Here is a 26,750-nt window from a genome sequence, read left to right as displayed (position 1 = left end):
TTTAGAAGTGATATAAGACAACATCTATCTGCCTGATCTGGTTCTGGGTATGCTTAAAATGTGTGCACGTAGGAGTCCTGAAGAGCGGAGGTGTCTGGGTAGTTGGTGAAATGAGATGTGACTGTTCAGATAGGTGGGGCCTTAGTTGGGTAGTGCCTTGAATGTGGTTTTAAGAGTTTCAATTGAGCTTGTTTGTGTATCCGAAGCTAGTGGAGTTCCCTGAGGTGTGGTGCAATGTGAATTATGTGTGGGAGGGTGAGGGTGAGGATGAGTCTGGGTGCAGAATTCTGGATGGTTGTTATTCTTCTAGTGAGTTACTTGGCAATTTCAACATAGAAGTTGTTCCCAAGTCCAACTTGCTGGTGACGAGGGAATGAGTGACATCTTCAGGGTGAGGAAGCAGGATGCAGTTACAGTGTTGATTGTGCTGTCATGTCAACTTGGTGTCAATGATTGTTCCAATGTTGTTGGTGTAGGTTCTGGGTGTGGATCCCAATTAGGCCAGCCACCAGTTGGAATTCCATGGTGAGTTGTTCTTGCTAAAGATCCCTACTTCTGTCTTCTCGGTGTTGAGCTTTTGACAGTTGACGTTCATCTAGTTAGTGACTTCGTTCATGCAGGGAGTGAACATGTTTATTGTGTTGGGGTCTTGTTTGAGAAAAAGAGTATGAGTTGGGTGTCACCAGGGTAGTAGAGGAAGTTGATGTATGCATGGATGAAGTTGGTCAGAGAGATCATGTTTGAGTTGAAGAGGGTGAGGCTGTGTGATAAACCTTGAGGAACTCTGCCGATGAGTTTGCGGCCTTCTGGAGGTGTCAGGCTGACAGTTTATTTTCTATCTAGTAAGAAGAAGCAGATCCAGTGGAGATTGGGTCCATGGATGCCAATCTCGTGCAGGCACCTGATAGGGATGGGGTGTGAGGTTCTGTCAAATGCTACAGATAGGTTCATGAAATGAGGGCTGGTGTGTCTCTTCTGTGAAGGATCATTTAGATGTTTGTGATGGAAACGAGCGCTGCTTCTGTAATCTGGGCTGCATGGTGTCGAGGAGTTGGTGGTGGTTGAGGTGGTTAATTAAGCATTGGTTAATTAGTTTTTCTAAGACCTTTATGATTATGGAATGAGGAAAATGGGTCTGTTTTTGGAGAGTGTGGCTGAGTCAGCGGATGATGTCTTGATCAGGGGCATGACAGTTGCAAGCTTCCAGGTGTCCAGGAGTGTGGCTGAGTCGATGGCGGCGTACAAAACTTTCAATCAGGTTGAGTTAGGTTTCCCATCCCACAATTAAATTTCTTTATTGTGGTAGTGCAGACTTTGGAAATTTTAAGCAGTTTCTATGGCCATTTGAGATTCCTGGGTTTATATGTGTCATCAAAGGACCGTAGCACGAAATCCACATTTTTGCTCATGGTGCATTTTTTTCATTACATCTGTGTATTAAGTTTCGTACCAACAGACAAACAATAAAAGTTGTAACAATGAGGCCCACAGTCTCAATACCGTACTCCTCTGCACCCATATGATAAAGAGCATGTATTAGACCCATCCTATTTCAACATTACATTTACCAGTGTCTGTCTAGTCATTTGACCATAGTAATTCCTTCCCCAGCAGTGTATCCATTGTACCTCGTGGGTCTCAAATCTCATCTCACTCCAGGTTTTCATCAACATTTCCTCAGGGGCCCCACATTTTTTCAAATTTATGTGGGCAACCGAGAGCCCGACAGACCAGCTCCACAGCTCCCATGCACCAATTTAAGTTTCATTTCCATTCAGCCACTCTCAGGACTGATGCTGCACCCCCAGTATCACTTTATGTCTCGCCTTGCCACCATCAATGCCACATTGCAAAAAAGCAGTGTATATCTGTCCAAGTTTTGTTCACCCCAAATGCACAGCAGTACCAGCTAAGTGGTCAGGTCTAGTGAAAGCTCTATGACCGAGGATATTGTGTCATGAATCTTCAAAGAGTTTTCCCTTATACGAAGGGAACCCCATATTGTGTGAAGCAGTGTGCTCCTTTGATGGCACACCCGATAACCTTGTTCATTGTCAAATATGAATAGCCTGGTCCTTCTGAAGTAGGCACTGTGGGAAACGGCCACTACAACGCGGCTGTTTCCGCGCATAACTTAACCACGCATGCATTACAACGCATGCGTGGTTACAACGAATAGCCTTTACCACGCATATCTTTATTACGAGATACGTAGTTAAAGGCATGTGTGTTAAAGACTAAAAATAAAAAAGGGGTGTGGGGGGTTCCCCCCGCTAAAAAAACGCACCTATTGAAGTTTCTATGTGGAGGCAATCAGCGTCATTAGAGAAAATGGAAAGACACTTCTGTTTCCTCTTAACGACATGCGACATCAACACGGAAGAGGTAAGGGGAATATTAGATTTTAGAGAAAAAAAGCAGGGGTCCGATTTAAGGGTTAAGTGCAGGGGAGGGGTATTTGTAAGAAGAGTTTAGAGGTGGGAGAATAATCCTTACCAAGAGTATGACCTTACCATGCATGAATTTACAATGAAAATCGTTGTAAAAGTATGCGTGGTAAAGGAATATTCGTGGTAAAGGTTATGCGTGTGAAAGGCAATCACGGTGTATGCATGTGTGGAAAAGGCCTGCGTTACAATGGAATGAGTTGTAATATCATACAACCAGGCACTGTGAAGTAGTTTCAGCTGCACTAACTCGAACCCTGTACGTTTGGCCACCTCTTTGGGATATTGGCACGCCACCTCCCTTATGTCACCATCCAGGCTCCATAGATCTGGCTCCCATTTGGTCCTTAGTGTGCTAAGGAGTGGTAGACTATTGGCAAGCACCATGGTGTAGATTTGTGCGATTGCACGTTTGTGTAGTGGGGCTCTCAGAATTCTGATGGCGTCTCCTCTGCAGTATCAATCAGTTGGTCTCCATAGTACAATGTGTTCCACGTGCATGTATCAGAGGAATTGACTCTCGCCATGTCAAACCGTAGTTCAAGGAACAGTACTGTCTCAATGTCTCGCCAAACATCCCATAGTTTCGAGATGCCTAGTAGGTCCCATTTATCATGCCCTTCTACCATCTGTAGCCCTTTTGAAAGCCTCAGCTTCCCAGAACGGTGTCTCAAGCGTTACTTTCCCCTTCCATCCTAGCCTGCATGTTGCCCTTCACCAGATGTAGCATTCGGGGTCAGGAATTTGATATTCCTACCTGTCCCATAAAGTTAACTCAGGTAACTTCTCATACAGGCGCGGCTGGTGCAGGTAAGAGCAGTGGGGTGGTGGGGCAGGGAGGGCAGGAGAAAACAGATTACCGAATAGGAAAATTTAAATAAATAAATAAAACCACTTACCTTGCGCTCGCCGAGTCGGCGATATGGCAAATGGTTTTCTTTTTTTTACATTTTATTTTACGTAAACCGTTGTCTGTCCCATTTCAGGCCACAGATCAGTGCACCCGCCCTGTTATCCATGCCAACCGGTGGCTCTATGTGCACAGAGAACAGCAAGGAAGACAAAGGGCACCCCTGCCACGTGCCCCTCCACAGTCTGAATTCCCTCAATATCGTGCCATTAACACTGGATTGGGACAGTGGTCCCTATATAGTAGAATATAGTAGACCGACCCAGGTCAGATCAAGTTTCTTTATAGGTCGAGCTCTGTATGGTTGCAAAATACATATTGACATTTTACTAAAAACATACACAGATTTAGACACCACCCATTGCATACCATTGGATAACTTCCTTGTCACTCTCATTTGCCTGATTCTTAAGCATATCTCCTCTTGTCAATCTTAACTTCTATACTTCCATTGCTTGCCCTTTAAGCACTTCAATTAGTTTTTTGGGTTAAACACTCTGCAAGGGTTCATGTGTTTTCCAGATCTCTGCCTTATATACTTGTCTAACCTTGCAGTTTGTGATACTCTGTGTGTCTTGTGTGCTTCCCCCCCCATATTGTCCTTGCTATCATATCCTCCACACATCTGCTTTATTTCCCATGTGCTTCTCCACAATCCACTCTGCATTGCCCCTTCGCCCATTGTTTCTCTACCCCATTCTGCCTTCTGTGTTGCTTCTGTCCCCGCTTGGCCCTCTGCGTTGATTCCCAGACCCATACCCCCATCCCTGTTGCCCTTCGCTTCTCCTCCCCATGTTGTTTCCCCATCTGCACCCTCCTTCTTTGTTGCTTCTCCTTTGCATACCTTATTTTGCTTCCCCCCACCCACACCCTCCGTGTTGCTGCCCCACCACCTGTGCTTAAAAAAAAAATCACATTTGCACTTTTTTTCTTTTTATTTGCTAATCTAACTCAGATCAGTAATTAAAAAAACAGTTTAGCCATATTGTACACAACTACTCGTGTGGAGCCATAGTCTATTTTCTCGTATTTAACTATGCAGCACAGCTTCGGGAATGCTGTAAAGCACGGGTAAACAACATTGACCAAGCCAATGGGTCTCAAAGGCCAGACTTATTGGCTTTTCCAATGCTTGTTAAAATAGTCATCCTGCTTAGTTTCTCCAACCTTATTCAAAACCTGTACATATCTATGCATAATAACCCAGAATCATGAAGCCTTGCAGTATATACGTTATTGTTTGCAGTAAACAAGCTACAATGGCAGAGAGATAGAAGTGCACAGGGCTATTACAAGAGGTCAGCAGACGGGGGTTGGGGGGTCTCCTGCCCCACTCTTTTCAGGCATCGAACCTCCACAGCTACATTTAAATAGCATAAAGGTAGGCCTGGCCTGCTTTTGTGATACATTCATGACAAGTCAGATATACCAGCCAACAAGAGAGAGACCCACACATGGCTCTGCCTCTAAATATGTCCCAAGGACATTGTTGTCCTTTTGAATCAAGGCCTCTTGCACCAGAGAGGGGCCCCACCCTGCAAGGGCCCTGCATGAAGGTGGAGACCCGGGCCCCACAAGTTTCTTCTAAGCCTGGAAGAGAATATGATATTTTGTGAGATGTTATGCCGCATTCTGCTTGCTATCCTACCAAGTATCAACTCAGGGAAAAGACCGTCAACAAACAGCTGGCCGCCTTCCTCGAGACGAATGGATCCCTCGACCCCTCACAGTCTGGCTTCCGAGCTAACCACAGCACCGAGACCGCCCTCATCGCTGCCACCGATGACATCCGAGCCCTGATGGACAACGGAGACACAGCGGCCCTCATCCTCCTGGACCTCTCCGCGGCATTCGACACCGTCTGCCACCGCACCCTAGTGCAGCGCCTCGGCAACATCGGAATCCAGGAGAAGGCACTGGAATGGATCACATCCTTCCTCGACGGAAGAACACAGAGAGTCCGCCTACCACCGTACAAGTCAGAGGCCACCGAAGTCATCTGCGGCGTCCCTCAAGGATCCTCGCTGAGCCCCACCCTCTTCAACGTCTACATGAGCCCCCTCGCGGCCATCGCACGCCAACACAACCTCAACATAATCTCCTACGCCGACGACACCCAGCTGATCCTCTCCCTGACCAACGACCCCGCCGCCGCCAGAGCCAACCTGCACGAAGGGATGAGAGATGTAGCCGAGTGGATGACGACCAGCCGCCTGAAACTGAACTCAGACAAGACGGAGGTCCTCATCCTGGGCTCCTCGCCCTCCGCCTGGGACGACTCCTGGTGGCCCCCCGCCCTGGGCACCGCACCCAAACCGACAGACCACGCACGCAACCTGGGCTTCATCCTGGACTCCTCCCTCTCCATGACCAGACAAGTCAACGCCGTCTCCTCGTCGTGCTTCTACATCCTACGCATGCTACGGAAGATCTTCTGGTGGATCCCCACCGAGACCAGGAAGACTGTCACTCAGGCCCTCGTCACCAGCCGACTGGACTACGGCAACGCCCTCTACGCCGGAACCACCGCCAAGCTCCAGAAGAGACTCCAGCGGATCCAGAACGCCTCAGCCAGACTCATCCTCGACATCCCACGAAACAGCCACATCTCCGGACACCTGAGAAATCTGCACTGGCTCCCCGTCAACAAAAGAATCACCTTCCGTCTCCTCACCCACGCACACAAAGCCCTACACGATCAAGGCCCGAGCTACCTCAACAACCGAATCAACTTCTACGCTCCCAAACGCCACCTCAGATCGACCAACCACGCCCTCGCCGCCGTCCCCCGCATCCGAAGAGCGACAACAGGAGGAAGGTCCTTCTCCTACCTGGCCGCCAAGACCTGGAACTCCCTCCCGACCGACCTGCGCCTGACCCAAGACCACCTCTCCTTCAGGAAGAAGCTCAAGACCTGGCTGTTCGAGCAGTAACGGCACCTCCCCCCCCTAGCGCCTTGAGACCCCACGGGTGAGTAGTGCGCTCTATAAATGTCTTGATTGATTGAGGGAGGCCTGGTACTCAGCAAAAGATTGATATAAGTGAGCATACATTTATAACTTTTTCTAATTTCTAATAGATTTATGTCACTAAATGACAGGGCGAAAAAATAGCATTTCAGCTTGAGCCCATGTATTTGTTTTTTTGTTGCATTTTTGTATTTATGAAGCGCAATATTCATCCCAAGGGGCATGACGGCGCTAGGAAAGTGTTATCCTGATATGGAAAAGACGATTGTCCAGATAATTTAAAGGAGTGGGACCTCAGCCAAGATGACAGTGGGTATCTTTGGCTATGTCCTAGGGAACAGCCATGTTTTCAGTTCCTTCCTAAAGGACAATTAGGCGTCCGTTATGCGAAGGTCCAAGGGTAGTTCGTTCCAGTGAACGGCCGCCAGATTAGAGAAGGATTCACCTCCTGCTCTACCCTTCTTGATACGTTTGATTATGGCCAGGGCATAATGGCGAGAACTCAGATTTCATGTGGGATTATAAAATTAAATTTTATCTCTCAAGATTCAGGGGCCACTTTATGTAGCGCTCTATGGGCATAACACAGGAGCTTGAGATTAGCCCTTTGGCGTACGGGCAACCGATGCAGTTCCCTCAGACTTTCAGATGCCGAGCTGTATTTGCTTTTATTGCAGATTGTCATAATTCCCCGCGCCCCTGACGTTCCCGATGAGTGCAGCGCGATCCGACACGGACCGATCGGCGCCATCACAGGACCGGGACTACAATGACCAGCCTGCCTAGCGAGAGGCTCGCGGACCGGAAACGCCTTCATAAGCACTTCTCAGCGAGGACGCAGCATCGGATATTCAGATCCCTTGCCGACATTGGATTCAACCATAGATCCCAGCATTGTTTGGAGTTCGGTTCGGTGCGGCGAGCCGGAGGTGATTGGGAGGTAAGCGTGAGCGGCGTCTCCCTGCCCCCGATGCAAGAACCTTTTTGACTAGCTGAGACCCACACCACGGAGGTGTTTGCCGCGTCTCAGCTGAAGAGAGCTTTGGGTACAACTCTGTTGTTTGGGCAACTGAGGCGAGATTGAGCGGCTGCTCTCCGCCCCCGCCCTGACAACCTTTGGCCTCTAGCTGAGACGCACACCGAGGAGGTGCTTGCCGCGTCTCAGCTGTGGAGCCAATTGTAGAGTTTGTGCCATAAGAACCGGAGTAGAAGATAAGAGGCAAGATCGAGCGGCTGCTCTCTGCCCCACTCCGTCCTTAGCATCAGTTAACAGAGACGCACGCCACGGAGGGGTTTGCCGCGTCTCTGTTACAAGACACCAGAGGCTGTACTTAAGACCTCATTACTACATAAAGGGTATGCTCTTTTGGGGGAGTAGGTTGAGCGGCTGCTCCCTGGCTCCAGTCACGGGCTGCATGGTCGAGTGCCCGGCTGGGCATTCCCAAGTTCGTGAGAACACCAAGAGAACCCACACCACTGACATTACTCCCTTAGCAGCTGTCGAACGGCATTTTCGGCCGTTGCTTAGCACTGTGCCCTCCGTTGGCGTACACCGGGACCGGTGTACATGCGGAGGACGGTAAGAGCCCCTGGTGCTGCAAAAAGGGTATCGTAGACATTGCTTTATTTACATTGTCCTGTATTATTTCCTGTTCGGCTAATCCAGCCAATTGTTTTCATACTCCATTAAATACGTTATTAGCCACTTGCCGTCTGCTTCTCTTGTGGTATCCTGGCTTTCCCCGATCCCGGGAACATAGAAGTGTTACACAGATCAGTTTAGCAGCAGCATTCTGGACCACCTGTAGTTGGGAAAAAAGATACTCGGGCATGCCCACATAGAGCGCATTCCCATAGTCAAGTCTGCTAGAAAGTAGTGCCTGAGTAATGTACTTTCTACAGTTTAACCCCTTAACCGTGGGGGTAATTCCAATCCTGTGCGGCGCCGCGGTGCTCATGACGAGCCCAGCTCGTCATGAGGCACAGTGCAGCTGTGCTCATACCGAGCTGGGATCGTCATGACTCCGCCCACTCCCGTAGAACGCCCACACAGGTGTGGAATTCACCGCACGGGGGAGTGAAGCGGCCGTTATGACGAGCCCAGCTCGTCATCACCACAGCTCCACTGTGCCTCATGACGAGCTGGGCTCGTCATAAGCAGGCAAGGGGTTAAGGGGATCCATGAAAAAAGTCTTTGAATAAGTTTCAACATAGCAAAGCTTTTCCCGCAAGGCGCTCGAACTTGGTCTTGCATTGTTAGTGCATTATCGATGAGTATGCCCAAGTTTTTTGCAACTCCCTTGGGTTCTGGGGCAGCTCCTAGCGCCCGGGGCCAGCAAGTATTGTCCCAGACTAAGTGTGCTCCATCGAAAAGCAGGATCTCAGACTTTACAGCATTTAAATTCAAGCAGTGTTCCGTCATCCAGGTTGCTGTTTCTGTGGGACAGTTAATTTTTTTTTGTATCCCATCACAATATAAACAGCGTATCACCTGTGAGCTGCACAGAACAGATGTGAAATCACCACACTATAAATTTTTATGTTATGTTATGTTAAATTTTATTTATTCAGCGCACGTACGCCCGTGGGCTTCATGGCGCTATCGAAGTTTTTGAGAGCACAGCATAACATTTTACATTTAACAAGAGTACATTTCGCACTTATTTAAGGATAGGCCTGTCTAAAAAGCAATGTTTTAAAGGCTTTTCTGAAGGTAAGAAGAGCATTGCTCTGTCTTAAAGACAGTGGCAAGGAGTTCCATAAGGAGGCGGCAAGAAAATGGAAACTGCTGCCGCCCTGACGTTTTTTCTTAAATAAGGGGACCATTAACAGTTCTTAGTGGGCCGAGCGAAGGTTACGTGAAGGAGTGTATTTGCATACCAAATTCCTTATGAATTTGGGTCCCTTGCCCTGCAAGGCTTTAAAAATAATGCAGCCGGCTTTGAATGCAACTCCCTGGGCTACCGGCAGCCAGTGAAGATTTTCTAATCCTGGCCTGATGGATTGCCATTTAGGTTGCTTACAGATGAGCCTGGCTGCCTGGTTCTGGACATACTGCAATCTCTTTAGCCGACCTGCTGGAAGACCTAGGTACAAACTATTTGAAAAGTCAAGCCGAGATAAAACTAAGGCGATAGTTACCTGAATCAGAGCAGAATGAGTTAAAAGATGGGCAATTTTCTTTATCTTTCTCAATTGAAAGAAACTGGATGAGACTACGTCCCTATATGACCTTTAAGCGATAGATTCTCACTGAGAGTCACCCCTAAGCTCTTAACGATGTAGGATTTGGTGGGTGGAGTTCCCATGTCAGATGGCCAGAAGTGGGGACCCCAACTAATTTCACTTTTCCCGGGCAAGACAAGTTCTGTCTTGCCCGGGTTAAGTTGAGGTGATTCAGATTCATCTATCTCTGAATATGGGACATAGTTTCTTGAAATTCCACCACAGCGGCAGGGGAGTCCAGTGAAAAAACAAGTTGCAAGTCGTCTGCATAGTTAAAAATTGTAACTTTGTAATTTTTCAAAGAATGCAGTAGAGGGCGTAAATACAAATTAAAAAGTAACGGGGACAAAGATGATCCCTGAGGGACTCCACAGGGAGAAACAGTTTTTGGGGCTGTAAATGTCCCCAATCTAACAGATTGAGTACGTTCGGAGATGAAGGACTTCAGCCAGCTCAAAGCAGGGCCCCTGAGTCCGGCCTGCTCGACATGGTTGACAAGAATAGAATAGTCAACCGTGCGAACGCAGCCGACAAATCAAGGAGCACCAATGCCTGATGATTGTCTCTATCTGCGTTAGATCTCAGGTTATTCTGGACCGCAAGTATCACTGTCTCGGTCGAATGGCATGGGCGAAAGCCTGCCTGATTCGGTTCCAAATATTCAGTTGATTCGATGAAATTTGAGAGACAGATAGAGACATGGGCTTCCAGAATCTTTGATAGGTAGGGTAAAAGGGAAATCGGCCTGTAATTCGTAAGGTCATATGGGTCAATGCCGGGTTTTTTTGTTAAAGGGATCAGCAGAGCACGCTTAAACCTACTAGGTACCTTGCCCTGTGCAAGTGATTTAGTAAAGGAAGAATACTTTGAGGGATAGCAAGTCCTATTTCTTTAAAAATGTGGGGCGGGCAGATATCATCAGGCGATCCAGATTTGACACGCACAAGGAGTTCAGAAAAGGTTTTAGGCTCAATGGGAGAGAAGGTATCTAGTGTAAGGGGATTATAAAATATATCGTCTAGTGGGGTTAGAATGGGAGAGCTGATTATGTTCCGTTTTATGGTGACGATTTTTTCCCTAAAAAACTCATTCAAAGAGTCACATCATTTTTGGGTAGGAACTATAGGGGGGGCTGTCCTATCATCATTACAAATATCATTCACTATATCGAATATCTCCTTTGATTTATTCAGAGATTTCATGATCTTTGCCGAAAAATAATCAGTTTTGTGTTGTAAAAGAATTTTTTGATATGTTTTCCTAGCGGAGCAATAGATCTCTTTATCCTGTGATAAATAATTGGCTCTCCATTTCCTTTCTTTTTGTCTAATCTTAAGTTTTAATTTCTTCAATTCTGGAGTGAACCATTTGTGGGCATCCCTCCCCCGTGATCTGGGGAAGCGTACCAGGGGAGCGTCGAGATCTGCAGCTTGGCACAGCCATTGTGAAAGTGCCTCTTCACTCGATTCCATATCCTCGCATTGAGGGGGAGGGGTAGTGGCCAGAGTGTTTAGAAATGCTGGTAAGTCCAGGGACTTCCATTTCCGAATTTCTCTGCCCGCCTGTGGCCTAGGTTTGACAGTCCCATTGATTGTAAATGAAAAATGTATGAAAAAGTGGTCTGACCAACTACAAGGACGTATGGTGGGTGGAGGTAAAGACAAATTGTATGACCAAATTTGATCCAGACTATGGCCCTTCTGATGAGTAGAAGAGTGTATATGCTGTTTCAGGTTTATATCCGATAATACGTCCTTGAGTTCTGCTGCTTGAGAGTCTAATGCCACATTGTCAAACCAGTAGTTCAAATCCCCGATTAAGATAATTTTAGAGTAATTAATAACACATGAAGCCAGTTGTTCTGCTAAAAGAGAAGGGAACGTGGCCATAAACTGAGGAGGACGATATAGTAAAACTAATAGTAACGCCCCACTATCAGTATCTAACTTGATGACAATATTCTCCGTATCCGGGAGAGACAGAGGTGAAAGTTCTCTGAACTGATGGGTTTTAAGAATAATAGCAGCTACTCCCCCCCTGTTTTCCCAGGTGGGCGGTTGGCTGAGAGAATATAATAGTCAGAGGGGAGAGATGCGAGTATATCTGGTAATGAGTCAAGAGTAGACCAAGTTTCTGTCAAAAGAAGAATGTCTGGTTTTTCATAGCTCAATAAAAGAAAGATGTCTACCTGATGTTTGATCATCGACCGTGTATTAAGGTAGATGCAGCGGAACTCTGGCATAGGTTTGTTAGGTATACCATGATCTATGCGCAGTGAGTTCATGGGCGAGGAGTCGACAGCTGGGATAACTTTAGAAATGCCAAATAGAGAGGTACGTTTTAATATGTGTGTGTAGATAATGGCGGCCACGAATTTCCAGTAGGTCTGAGTGCAACTAAATCAGAGGCAGTGTAAATAAAATTTTGTCCAGAGTCTGTGGTCCCGGGTCCCGGACGCTCGCAGACGGGCTTACCTTAGGCGCACCTTCGGCGCGCCATCGTCGCGCGCGCTGCGCTCTCGTAGACACATTGCGCTTTATAGGAGGGAGCCTCTGGCAACTGGACCGCTGACTATGGTCCCAGTGCCCTTCAGGCTCCTCCCAATATGGCGCCCGCTCTCCACCGGACCGGCACGAGTAGCCGCGGTGAGAGAGCCACCCTCCACACAAACGGCAGAGGAGCCGCGATGGAGCGGGCGGAAGGGAGCTCAACACAGCAGGTAAGGACACAATGCAAGGTGGAATCAGCAATGAGCAATAAATTTAAAAGCTAAGCGCCTGCCTTTGCTCTGCAGAACGCCGCGATGGTGCAAGTATCGCAAATTTCAAAGTTTAAAATGCAAACATAAGAAAGAGAAAAATAAAAGATAATAAATTGCCTCGACAAGGTTAAAATAAATTATTGTGCCGCACTGTTGCCACAATGTATCCCCTTAAGCACGCTGCATCCCAGTGGCACCAGGGAACTGCCACTAACCTGGGAACCACACGGGAACAGCACACCACAATCGCTTTATGGGAGGGAGCCTCGGGCAACTGGACCGCTGACTCTGGTCCCAGTGCCCTTCACGCTCCTCCCAATATGGCGCCCGCTCTCCACCGGACCGGCACGAGTAGCCGCGGTGAGAGAGCCACCCACCACACAAACGGCAGAGGAGCCGCGATGGACCGGACGGAAGGGAGCTCAACACAGCAGGTAAGGACACAATGCAAGGTGGAATCAGCAATGAGCAATAAATTTAAAAGCTAAGCGCCTGCCTTTGCTCTGCAGAACGCCGCGATGGTGCAAGTATCGCAAATTTCAAAGTTTAAAATGCAAACATAAGAAAGAGAAAAATAAAAGATAATAAATTGCCTCGACAAGGTTAAAATAAATTATTGTGCCGCACTGTTGCCACAATGTATCCCCTTAAGCGCGCTGCATCCCAGTGGCACCAGGGAACTGCCACTAAACTGTTAGAATACATATGAAGAACCACAGACTTGTCAAATATACTATGGGTTTATTAAAAGTAATAGTGCAGTTCTAAGTCTGCATAACCTATTCAGCCAGTATGCTCGTGATTTTTAAGGCTACTCACGTGCAATCATCTACTGTATGCAAAAGCAGTGCTTAATTTGAGCCAGTGGTTTCCAGTACTCGGCACCAGCACTTAGTTGGTTAACGGTGCTCAGCACAGATACTTAATTGTCAACACCACACTTAGGACAGTCTGACACATGGTGGTGCTGCTCATCTAATTAAGATATGAGCAGAACATTGGTTGTTTGTGAATTCAATGTACATTAAAATTTACTAATACCTGCCTCCCCAGCCATTCCATTAGCTTTAGGGACCCCGAATAATCTGAACTGTTGCACTTGCAGGCGAAAGAGCAGGTTAGTAGTTGTTTTGGCAGCAATGGCAGGGACGATGGGTAGTGCAAGCAGCAGTGGCCTCCTGGTCTGGGCCCTGGCACTTATTATTTTACAAATTAAGCACTGCACAAAAGTTATGTCAGTGTGCCCTGTCATGTACAGCTGGCCCCTTTCTTTCCTCAGCAACTGTGAAAGAAGGCAGTGTGCTGGAACAATTTTCATAGTGGGGGTGCTGCCATTAATGTTACATCACTGACATCATAGGGATTGTGAAAAATTCAAGCGTCATGCAAAGAACTAGTGCAGCAAGTGTGCCACATACATTAATCACGAGAGCGGTAGGGTGTGGTATGTAGCTGTTGGTGCATTTTGGTGCACTGGTGTGATAGTTCACTGTCACTTACCGTCAGCACACTTGTTCAGTTGAAATGGGTACTAAAGTTGCAAAAACATGCAGTATTATCAATAAAATTATATAGTGCTCAAATGATAATGTGAGCAAATTGGGTTTCAGTGAAAAATTATGCTTAGCACATCACCAAGTAAAGTGTCTTGATTGTGTTGACCTACTAAAATCTTTGTTTCCGTCAAAACTTCATGATTACCAAAAATGTGCTTCATTTGTACTTCACTAATTGCTGATATATTTTGAAACCTATGTAGTTAATATACAGGTTTTTCATTTTGTTGCGTGTTACAAAAAATGCCATCCCTCAGCCTTTCTCTCATTCCCTGTACCCCAGCAAGATTGTCACCTAGGCCACTTTTACAAAATCCTAACTCTTTGCAGTCGGAGAAAGAAAAGTAAACACCAGTTTTCTTGTTCAAAGAATAGGCTTCAATATTTGCCAACAAAGCATAGCCTTACATTTGACTTTTGTTTTTTATAGCACTGTAAATGGAATTTTATTTTATTGTTCATTCACCTTTTGAACTCCTGCCTGGTTAAAAGCACCCCCACCTCCACACCTCTACTTTCAGCACCTATGGAAGAAGGTGTGTGGCACCCTGAACACACTCTCCTTGCCCCCACACATAGAAGGAAGAAGTAACAAGGAGAATTAAAGATATTTCTCCATGTTACACCTTGGGGCATTACCAGGTTTACCAATTCTGGTAAATTTGGGAATGCATCAAATTCCTTGGGAGCTGCTTTGGAACACCCACGCAATGCCCATGGAACGACTTCCCAGGGCAAAGTAAGGCAACACAGTGATTTGCGCTGCATTGCTTTACAATAGATTTATGGAGCCACTCAGGGCCACGCAAGGCACACAAAGTGGCAGTGTGTGGCTTCAATAATCTCACTTAAGGTTTGTGTTGCATATGTACCATGTTGCATGGTGCAAACGCTGTGCAAACCGGGTCATAAATATGCCTGGGTGTATTTCAACAAAGACACACACCTGTCTTTCTTAGCAGAGGTTGTCACATGACAGCCCCAACTCACATGGAGAGACACAAGCAGCTGAAAGTGGAGCTGAACTGCAGCAGAGACATCCCTGTCAATGGGAATGAGGATTACAATAAAAATAAACAAAAGAGCAGCAAAGACAGTACGGATATTTCAGAATATGTTGTTTTAAAAAGCCATCACATTTTGTAACACTGAATGGGCATTTTGCCCTGGCCAAGACCGATGTTTCCTCTCTTCCAGAACTGCTCTTCCCTAACTCCCAATAAGTTATGAGTGCCATCTACAGCCAGTCATTGGTTTTTGCCAACATTATGCTTAGATTTGCCTTTCCTTTGTTGCTGCTCCCACGCTGGGTGTGACGACCCTTGGAAACCCGTTTTGTCTTTCCCTGGACACTGTTTCTGATACTGCTTGCGGTACCCGCTGCGCGGGTCCCGCTGCGCCGGGGGTTTCATCGCAGCACCTCGACCGCCTGAACTGTGACTCTGGGCGTGGGGACCTGCAGGGCTGCGAGCGTGTTGTGGGTGCAGGACTACAAGTCCCAGGAGCGCCCACAACTCCCAATAGTTTCCAGCTGGGACGCTCTCCCTGCAGGCTCCTCCCTGGTGCCCTGGAGCGGTGAAAAGCCTCCCCTTCCTCCTCATCGTTGGATTTGCCTTTCCTTTGTTGCTGCTCCCACGCTGGGTGTGACGACCCTTGGAAACCCGTTTTGTCTTTCCCTGGACACTGTTTCTGATACTGCTTGCGGTACCCGCTGCGCGGGTCCCGCTGCGCAGGGGGTTTCATCGCAGCACCTCGACCGCCTGAACTGTGACTCTGGGCGTGGGGACCTGCAGGGCTGCGAGCGTGTTGTGGGCGCAGGACTACAAGTCCCAGGAGCGCCCACAACTCCCAATAGTTTCCAGCTGGGACGCTCTCCCTGCAGGCTCCTCCCTGGTGCTCTGGAGCGGTGAAAAGCCTCCCCTTCCTCCTCACCGTTGGATTTGCCTTTCCTTTGTTGCTGCTCCCACGCTGGGTGTGACGACCCTTGGAAACCCGTTTTGTCTTTCCCTGGACACTGTTTCTGATACTGCTTGCGGTACCCGCTGCGCGGGTCCCGCTGCGCCGGGGGTTTCATCGCAGCACCTCGACCGCCTGAACTGTGACTCTGGGCGTGGGGACCTGCAGGGCTGCGAGCGTGTTGTGGGCGCAGGACTACAAGTCCCAGGAGCGCCCACAACTCCCAATAGTTTCCAGCTGGGACGCTCTCCCTGCAGGCTCCTCCCTGGTGCCCTGGAGCGGTGAAAAGCCTCCCCTTCCTCCTCATCGTTGGATTTGCCTTTCCTTTGTTGCTGCTCCCACGCTGGGTGTGACGACCCTTGGAAACCCGTTTTGTCTTTCCCTGGATACTGTTTCTGATACTGCTTGCGGTACCCGCTGCGCGGGTCCCGCTGCGCCGGGGGTTTCATCGCAGCACCTCGACCGCCTGAACTGTGACTCTGGGCGTGGGGACCTGCAGGGCTGCGAGCGTGTTGTGGGTGCAGGACTACAAGTCCCAGGAGCGCCCACAACTCCCAATAGTTTCCAGCTGGGACGCTTTCCCTGCAGGCTCCTCCCTGGTGCCCTGGAGCGGTGAAAAGCCTCCCCTTCCTCCTCATCGTTGGATTTGCCTTTCCTTTGTTGCTGCTCCCACGCTGGGTGTGACGACCCTTGGAAACCCGTTTTGTCTTTCCCTGGACACTGTTTCTGATACTGCTTGCGGTACCCGCTGCGCGGGTCCCGCTGCGCCGGGGGTTTCATCGCAGCACCTCGACTGCCTGAACTGTGACTCTGGGCGTGGGGACCTGCAGGGCTGCGAGCGTGTTGTGGGCGCAGGACTACAAGTCCCAGGAGCGCCCACAACTCCCAATAGTTTCCAGCTGGGACGGTCTCCCTGCAGGCTCCTCCCCCTACCCATGAGGCAGTATATTACCAATCACTGAACCCCGCGGCGCGGAAGGGCGCGGCAGCGCGCCGGGAGAAGCCCGGGACTTTATTATTACTTTCTTATTTGTTTTTCCTTGTCAATTTATATTACTGTGCGCCCTTGATCTGATTCTGTTACTGCAGTACCGGCTACTGATGTGTTTTTGCTAGGGTCATCATTATTAGCTCCTCCCTCCTCGAGATGCCTAGCCTCGAGGCAAACTCTGTTCCAGGAACGTCAGGGTCTTCTTCCTCCTTTTTAGGCCCCCTGGACAAATTTTTTGCCAAAATAAAGAATGAAGTTGGTAGGGAGCTTACTCTCGCAGAGAAACGAGCTGAGCGACGTCTCTCTATCGAGAAGTTAAAACAAAGACCTCTTCAGTTCCAGGACACAGTCATAGGACCTCTTATAGATTTAACTACACCTAAAGAGGTTGTTAACACTTCTTTTTTAGAAGATATCCCTCGTATTTTTCTAACTCAGTCCCCCGAACAGATAGATACTATAATTATTTCTAACTCTATTCCTTCTCAGTTACCAACCACACAGTCTACAGATTTAAGTACCATCCAAATCGAACCAGCTCCTCTTTACGATAAAACTGTACCCTCTCCTGCATTTACTCCAATTGGGCTTGATCAACATCCCCTTAACATCCTCGATGGAAAGCCTATAAGATCACCTACTAAGGTCCCCAATAAACATCTTAAGGGTTCCTGTGGCTCTCCGCCGAGGAAGAAAAGAAGAAAGTATGTATTAAAAAGGAGAATTCTTCCTCCTAATAACCCGATTAATCCAATACACTCCCAGCCTACTACTCCCCAAGAGGATGGAATATGGGAGACACTGAAAGACACGATTCCTAATTCAATATCTGTTCCTAGTTATGCAGGGTTATTGAATGATATTGACTGTCTCATAAAAGCTCTAATTCTCCCTCTATCAGAAAGGATTATTAGGCTGGGTGAGCGTGTCGATCAAATCCTTCAAGTGCAGAAGGGTATATTGCCCGGTAAACCTCAGGTCCCTACCAATACAATCCAGTCCGTAAAAGTACCTAATCAACTTAATACCTGGAGTGGTGTTACTAAAGCAAATCCATCACCATTATCTGGGACCCCAAAACCAGCTCAGGATAAAAAATCTAATGACAAATCTAAAAATATTTTTGCCACAGTTACTAACATCATAAGCAAAAACACAGGGACCCATAATATCCATCCTAATCAGAAAAAGCTCCCACTTAATACATCTTACAATGCAAAAAGAAGCCCAAGGGACATCGCTGATTTACCACCAGAGAGCCTAAATTTTGTCATTGTATTAACAGGCGTTCCTTCCCTGCCAGCTGGCAAGTACGAACCTCAGGACAACTTAAAAAACAAGGTCATTTACTGGCTGCGGAAACACAGACCACTTCCCCCGCACCTAAACGGTGATATCGTCTCGGTTAGGCGATGCAACTGGGTAGGCACCAGACCTAAGGATATAGATGGCGACGTGATCATAGTCAACTTTAAAGATCACAGATTAGTCACTTTTATCAGTGATTGGTTTCCCGGGATGGGTAAGGGGGAGATTTAAACACACAACCTAGGTTATTTCTACCCTGAATCTATGCTGAAGCCACCACCTCCTAATAAATTACCATCAAGGAATATAATTCCCAACACTAGGAACAACTGGTATCAAAAAGGCTCGTATGGAGCCTTAAATACTCGGTTTCCAGCCCAAGGCTCGCATATGGGACACAATCCATCTTACCTCCGACCTAGGCCCACCCCTTTTCAACCCAAGACCCACAGACCACACGTTCCCTATAGAATAAATTTCCCAGCGATGACAAGGGGTCCGAACCCTTATGACTTCACTTATGTCCCGCACTTCCCACACTGCCAGCCAACCTACCAACCGCCAAAATATCAAAATCCTATTTCCAGTGATTATTGCGATAACTCTCAATCTTATAACCCCAAGGACACCTGGAGTATACCTCTGGTCAATCTATTCCACCCTCTTTCCCAACTGGACGAAAATGAATGACATTTTGAGCCTTTTACAATAGAAAAGTTACCCGATGGGACCCAGAAACATCAGTCTACCACTACCCAACATCCTTTAGTAAGTCCTCCGAAGGCGACTAGAGCTTATATGTGGCCGAGGGAAAATCCATCTGGAGATAGCACGATGTCTAGTGTTGTCCCTTATTATTCCCAATTAATTCCCCAGAATCGTTCCATTGTCACTCCTAGGACTCCTTCTGCCATCACAAACACACCATCTTGCGACTGCAAAATTCTCCAGTAAGTGTAGGCAGTTCGCATGCGGTTACTAGTAGGGTACCTTATTCCAACACTCTCCTATCATGGAATGTTGCAGGGTTAGCAAGTAAAGCCACTAACTCAGTCTGGCTGGATGTCATACACAAGCATGATATCCTGTGCTTTCAAGAGACATGGTGTTACGAAGAACTACACTTACTAGGGTATCAGACTATCCATTCTCCTGCCAGGCCGTCAACACTGGGTCACAACAAGGGTGGGCTCTGTACATACGTCTCAACATCTGCAGAGGTAAAGGTTAATAAAGTGCTTTCTAGCACATTCTGTCAAATCCTATCTCTTACTTGGGGCAAAAATGGGAATATTGTATTGGTGAACTTTTACAACAATATCCCGAATAGTGAAATGGAGTCCGCCATGTCTAATATGTGCCGGCATATTGCTAGAGCTGTTGACCTATTTAAGGGGGCAAGAATAATCTGGGTCGGTGATTTTAATTGCACCATTTGTCCACACACCGATTCGGGTTTATGTGGTTTGGATGACCATGGGGGGAGGAACCGACACATTTTGTTCATACAAAGATGGGGACGCTGTTAAATGATATCGTTTTTAAATTCGATTTTTCCTTTGCGAATCAGAATTGTGTTCTCCCTGTACCTTTTGAGCCAACCTTCTTTGGAAGGGGTTGTAAATCAATAATTGATTTCATACTCATAACTCGTGCTAACCAAGGGTTTATAACCTCGTGGGAAGTCGGAAAAGATGTATCCAGTGACCACTATCCCTTGATAATCGGTATAAACATAAAAGGGCGTTTTGAAAATAAGGGAATCACCTGCACGTATCCATACAAGGTAGACTTAACTAAAACTAATGGTTACGTGATAAAATGGGAAAAAATTATTCCTAGTCTGTTCTTACAGAAGCTGATCACTAACTGTGCAGCGGATGTGAACACATGTCTGGAGGAATTTGGGGAACCCACTATTGTTATGTCAGCCTTTGCTAATATCATAAACCACATTAAAAATTTGCTGACCCGTGCTTCCAAAAAAAATCCCACCAGTCCTGAAGGTTGGTTTAATGGAAAGTGCACAAAAGCATTAAAAGCTTTAAAAGATGTACTGGCCCTGAAACCAAGATCCCCCTATAAAATTCGTGAGGCCAGGAAACTATATAAACTTGCAATGAAAGAAAGAAGACTGGCCTTAAAAAAGCAGGCTTGGGAAACACTGAGAGAAGCTTCTATACAGAAAAACAGCTCTCAGTTTTGGAGGCTGGTCAAAACCCTATACCAACCGAGGGACAATGGTAACAAAATAGACCTCGCTATAACTGCTGAAAGATGGTTAACCCACTTTAGGCAGCTATATAATCAACCAAGTATAGCAGATACTTCTCTACCTTTGGGGCCTAGATTAATGGTGGATAAAAGCACAACCACTAGTAGAGGCATACATTCCCCGTCCTATCCATTTCCGATAGACTTAACCTTCACAATAGGAGAAGTCCAAGAAGCCATCAGGGAAAGCGCACCAGGTAAAGCAGCAGGCCCCGACTGTACCCCGGTCGACGTCTATAAGGCCGAACCGGATTTCTGGGCCCCTCTGCTCACTAATGTTTTGAATATGGGAAACCGAAACGGGTTCATTGAAACCTGGTCAGATGCCATAGTGGTACCTATTTTTAAAAAGGGCAGGCGAGATGATCCGACCTGCTACAGGCCAATATCCCTACTGGACGGCCTAATGAAAGTAGCAGGAAGGATCATACTAAAAAGACTCCAAGTATGGGAGGAAGACAATAATGTTGTGTCACACTTGCAATATGGGTTCAGGAATGGTATAGGGACACTGGAACAGTGCCTAAACCTGTCCCTCCTCACCTCCAAGTACACACAGGCGAGAGGCGGAGCACTCTTCATAACCTTTGTGGACTTGAGCTCCGCTTTCGACTGCGTGGACCATATTTTATTGTGGTCCACGCTGGACGATCTGGGTATTGATGCCCGAATAATCACCTTTATTAAGGAGCTGTATAACAACTCCGGGGCAAGAGTGAGATACGGTAAACAGGGGGAATGCACGGATAAATTTGCATTGTCAAGAGGGGTAAGACAAGGATGCATATTGGCCCCATGGCTTTTTACGTATTATATAAATTCAGTGGGACAATATCTTTCACTCTTTCCAAATGATTACCCTACCGTGAAAGGTTTACCAACACCTATTCTCCTTTACGCCGATGACGCGGCAATAATGTCTCAAACTCAGGTGGGTTTACAGAGGGCGGTTACCAGGTTATATGCAGGAGAGAGGCCTTAAAGTAAACATATCTAAAACATACACCATGCCATGTACTAGTAAACTTAATAGGGCCCCCTGTACTATATTTCTGGATAAACAAAAATTAGCTACCTTTGATAGGTTTTGCTACCTAGGGGTCCTGTTCGACAGGAGGTGTAGTTGGAAGCCGGCGATTGCAGCCAGAAAGCTGGCTTTCACCCGCACCATAGGTGCCTTGCGCACCTTTTCTGATAGACTAGGCGGGAAACCTATCAAGGAGCTGATCCAGATTTATCGCGCGAAATGCGTCTCCACAGCTATCTATGGTGCTGGCTTATGGGGTATTGAGAAGGATTGCTCCCTGCAGTGCTGTGAAAACCAATTTATCTGCTATTTATTGGGAGTACCCAAAAGTACATCTACGTTCATGACGCACATTGAGACAGGCGTTAAACATCTGAGCGATATCATTAAGATGTCTCCAATTCTCCTATGGCACAAGGTGTGGACAACACATGAAGCCGGGTTCAACAGGGACCTCATAGAAGATTGCTTAGCCCTAGATGGGGTTGCCAACTTTAGATGGATATCCTATGTAAGATTATTACTAACAGATTTAGGACTCCTGGAATATTTTGAAAATCCAAGATCAATGGAGGATCTCTCTAGATCAGCCCTTAAAAAAATAATAACTACTTACCTGGATACTGTGAGATGGAACCGTGAAAAACTTAAACTTACTATTCAATATTTCCAGGAAATTACCCCCAACGAAGGCTTGCAAACTTATTTGAAGGTTGACCCCAGCCCGTTCAACCGAATACTTCTGTCCCGCTTGTGCCTTGGGAGCTTTTACCGTATGGTAACCCTACCTGACGCGAACAACTGGTCGTCCACTAAGCTGATCTGCCCCTGTGATAACATCGCGGTGCAATCTAACATCCACATATTGTTCTTTTGCACATTGTACTCTAATCCCAGGAAAGTATATTTGAAACCTTTACTTAAACGGTGGGGTTTAAGAAACTGTAGGCCAGCGTTCTTAAAATTGTTAAGATTAGAAGATGACCATGTAATATTTGCTGTCTCATGTTTTCTAAGAACAGTCATAAAGTATCGTAAATCTATGTGCCATAACATCTCTCCTCTGGGTCTTACAAATCCCCCTGCTGTTGTGTGTTGATATTCCATTTTAAACTTTTTTAACAATGGTTTTCTCGTAGCCTATATACATGTTTAAATGAATATGTTTTATGTAGTAGTAAGCATTTATTCTTTTAATAATGTTTGTGAAATTTTGAATTGATGCATTTGTTGTGCTTTTATGATTTTACTTTTAAATCGAATAAAGCTTACTTTACTTACTTACTTACTATGCTTAGTTCTGGGACTTGCAATTTGGATCTTTATATTGGTAATTTGGATTAAAAAAATGGCAGCATCCAAGTGCTTTTTGTTAAAAAGTCAACCTGGCAAAAAGTATCCAACATGATGCATACCCACTTGGTCACTACAGCAACCATAAAAGTTAAACAAAACTAACAGTACATACGACAACAGGGCAATAAATATTTAGAAATCAAATGCTGCTAATCATATATCAAAATGATATTGCAAGTCACTTCAGAGTTGCTGGACTATATAAGGGCATTTAACCTCAGGTCTCATGTCTCTATATGGTCACTGAACACCTCAGTGACTTGCAATACCATTGTAATGTACAGTTAGGGCTAAGTACTCACATATTTAACTCATGGAAGCATGCACTACCTATTTAAAAACCTTTATCCTTATTAGAGAAACGTGTGACACACTGAATCACCTGTAATAAAGAAAAAAGGTAGTTGCATACTTGTAATAACTTGCTACAGTTGAGTTCTGACTTCACAAACCATGCTGCCAGAGTCAGCATCCAGGGGAAAGGTAGGTCACAGGGCCTAATTATAGCTGCCTATTTCAAAAAACCAAAATGGAATGTAGCTTTTTGTCCTTTAGCTTCCCTTTTCTAGTTGGCTGGTGACAAGGAAATATTTAGCCACATATTTAGGTGTTCACATTTTAGGTAATTATTGGAAATATAGCTTCTCTCTGCATGTTTCTACAAATTTTGAGCTACAGCGTTTTGTTTTTAAATCTGCCTTGTATTAAACAAATTCTAATATCACTGTAACAAATATCTTTATTGATTTATTTTTTAATTTTTACTTATACCATACAATGTGAATGACTTAAGATGGATGGCACGGGAACCAACATGAGCTTTGAGAAGTTTATTGGTGTAAAGAAGGGCCCATATAAACATGTACACACTAAGGTAAATTTACATGAACTGAAACAGATTTAGGACTAAGTAACATACACTACAATGAGAAATCAGGTAACAGTCAGTTGTTTCATTTTGCACAAGAGATTCTAATTGTATTCTTCATGTTTACAAACATCCTATCTCTTTCATATGAAAAAGCAACACGTCAAGGGTGTAAGCATTTTGTGGGAACAGTGATGCTGTGACCTTGTACTATAAGGAAAAAAGTTCCCACTTCAGCTTCATTCTTCTATATAGTCACAATATTCCTCAGTTCCTTGCAATAGTCATATAATGTATGGCAGGGGAGAATTCATCCCATTTATTCTAAAGATGGGTACAAGAAGTCACCCCAAAAATTAATTTCCATTATTCACAGGATGGCATAATTCTCATAAATGAAGTCTTTCAACCAATGAACCTAACCAGTGGGGAGACAAGAAAACAATTGTTTCTCATATTGAATGATTTGCCACCAGAAAGGCAGGGGCGTAGCTTGGTCAATAAGACTGGGGCGGTGTGACCTTCAGATTTTCCAACAGTCCGGCTGGCATATAATGTTAAAATACATTGTATGACAAGTGAGGTGCATGAGAGAGGCCTAGGAAGCAGTGGAAAGGGAGAGGAATGCGGATTGGTAGGAATACTAAGAGAGAAAACACAATATTTTGTAAAATACCCAACATTTTTTAGGACATTCAAAACAGAGAAGGGATGAGAGTATGTGTGCATTTTTGTCAGTGTGTGTATGTAAACATTCCTGGTGAAATCTGACAGGCACCGCAGCATTCCCGACGGAAAGGGCATGCACCCAACTATTTATGAGAAAATGCATTTATTGGGGGTGGGGGTATAACACCCCAAACAACCCTCTGAAGCTCCGCCCCTGCAGAAAGGGGTAGGCTGATTTTGTTTAATGTCGCCTCCAAATGGAGAGAACTCATAATTTATTATTTATTTATTTTAAGAATTTGTAAAGCGCGGCTGTCACCATTGCAGGCATCCTGGTGCTAACAGAACCCAATAGAAGCAGAAACAGCAAAAATACCGGGGGAGAAGGCTAGCCAGGGAAAAGCCAGGTTTTCACCTTTTTCCTAAACTGCAGAAGTTCGTTGGTAGCCCTGATCTCGATGGGGAGAGTATTCCAGAGTCTGGCGGCAGTCACCTGGAAGGATCTACCACCAGCTCTGACCTTCCTAAATCTGGGAACGACTACCAGTTTAGCATCAGATGAGCGAAGCTGTCTGGTAGGGGCATACCAAACAAACTTGGATCTTAGAGGGGCAGGACCGCACCCGTGGAGAGCCCATAACAGGGGGGTTCGACTGCCAAAGACACAAACAGGGGATCTGTTTGTTGGTGGATTCTATATAATCTCCCTTTTGTGAAACAACCTGTTAGTCTCCAAGCATGACAGTGCCTTTGATTAATCAAAAAATAAAAAATTGCAATCACTCAATGCCTTTTCCTACAACACAATTCACACTATGAAAGGCAAACAATCTAAACATTCCATGGTGCAATTGGGTGTTCATTATTGGCTGAACAGTGCACAGAGGAGCTGCAAAAGCCTTCACTCCTAAAGAAAAAATATGCTTCTAAAATCATAAAACATTTATAGGAAAACACCACTGATTCAGTAGTTTACATGAACCTGTTTTGGTATTCATTTTATTACAGACAACCTGCTGTACTTGTAATGGTTAAATTGTTGGCTTGACTTTGATCTACTTACTTGTTCTAGAATATAGTCTTAGGCAAACTCTAATTTAATCATACAGTACAGGGTTGCTAATTCGTGAAAGTTTTACCACTGTTTGGATTTGACCCCTGAGTGTTTCCTCTGTTCTGGGGTAATAAGTGCTATATAAATGCAAACCTTTTTCCCTCTATGTCTCCACTATCCTTCTCAATCCAAATAACTGGCTAACATATCCACCAATCACATTACTTTCATATTTTCACTATACTAATTCACAACTAATCGTTTACGGGTTCCGGAGTAGCGTGCTACTCACCAAAAAACCACTTCAACACCTTATCAGGGGAAGAAAGCGCTATATAAATGCAAACCTTTTTCCCTCTTCAAGCACTCCACTATCCTTCTCAATTAAAATAACTAACTAACATATTCACCACTCAAATTATTTTCATATTTCACTGTACTAATTCACTGCTAATCCTTTATGTGTTCCGGAGTAGCGTGCTACTCTCAGAAAAAGCGCTTCGACGTCTCGTCGGGGTAGTACGTGCTATATAAATGCAAACCTTTTTCCCTCTTCCATCCCTCCACTATCCTTCTCAATCCAAATAACTATCATATCCACCACTCAAATTACTTTCATATTTCATTATACTATTCATCTCTAATCCTTTATGGTTTCGGGAGTAGCGTGCTACTCGCAGAAAAAGTGCTTCAACGCCTCATCAGGGGTAGTAAGCGCTATATAAATGTAATTACAATACAATACAAGTACAATTTGTGAATCTGCTGTTAATCATGAAATTCAGATATGGAAGCTTTGTAACTCACCAACGAAGCCCAAAAGGAACAGGCACAGCAACATTTTTGCGAGGCTAGTACTGAGGGTATGGCAGAGGAGCTTTTATACAGAGGTACTTGATAAGGGTTTCCAACTATAACGGACCAATAATACAATGAATCAGCTGATATCACGGTTAGCCACCCCACTGTTATCAGGATTTAAACAAATACTGTGTGGTAAAGCTGCTGGCATGGCAACTCTCACATTTTTTACACCTGCTTATTTCTCATGGGAAGTATGGAACAGACCCTTTATCAAGGATCTGAAAGCAAATAGAACACATAAGCCAACACTGTAAAGCTAAATAAATGTGCATTTACATTGCTTATTATTGGTTGTGAGGTGCAGCTACTGTCTATCAAGGCACACACACATTTTATGTTGAGTTGCAGTCAGTTGGGGGCAATAGGGAATTGAATATAGTTTTGGGTAGTGTACTGTAATTGATTTGAAAGCCCACATAATGAATTGACACTGTAACAGTAAATTATATTCGTCGCCTCATGTGGTATTTTTCTCTCTGCAACGACAATAAATATCTTCGCCATGTATAAGTCCG

General features: G+C 45.6%; 1 protein-coding gene across 1 annotated transcript in view; it reads right to left on the bottom strand.

Annotated features, from left to right (window-relative positions):
• The window catches only part of LOC144784078 (elastase-1-like), a 168,836-nt gene extending 142,600 nt beyond the window's left edge, over positions 1–26,236 (bottom strand). Inside the window, exon 1 of the mRNA XM_078662769.1 lies at positions 26,179–26,236. Within this exon, the coding sequence (XP_078518895.1) occupies positions 26,179–26,212 (34 nt within the window). The 5' untranslated portion in view covers positions 26,213–26,236. The remainder of the gene's footprint in view (positions 1–26,178) is intronic.
• Positions 26,237–26,750: the final 514 nt, after the last annotated feature.

The sequence above is a fragment of the Lissotriton helveticus genome, chromosome 10 (assembly GCF_964261635.1).
Source record: "Lissotriton helveticus chromosome 10, aLisHel1.1, whole genome shotgun sequence".
Classification (NCBI taxonomy): domain Eukaryota; kingdom Metazoa; phylum Chordata; class Amphibia; order Caudata; family Salamandridae; genus Lissotriton; species Lissotriton helveticus.
This window is presented reverse-complemented; position numbering and strand designations above follow the sequence as displayed.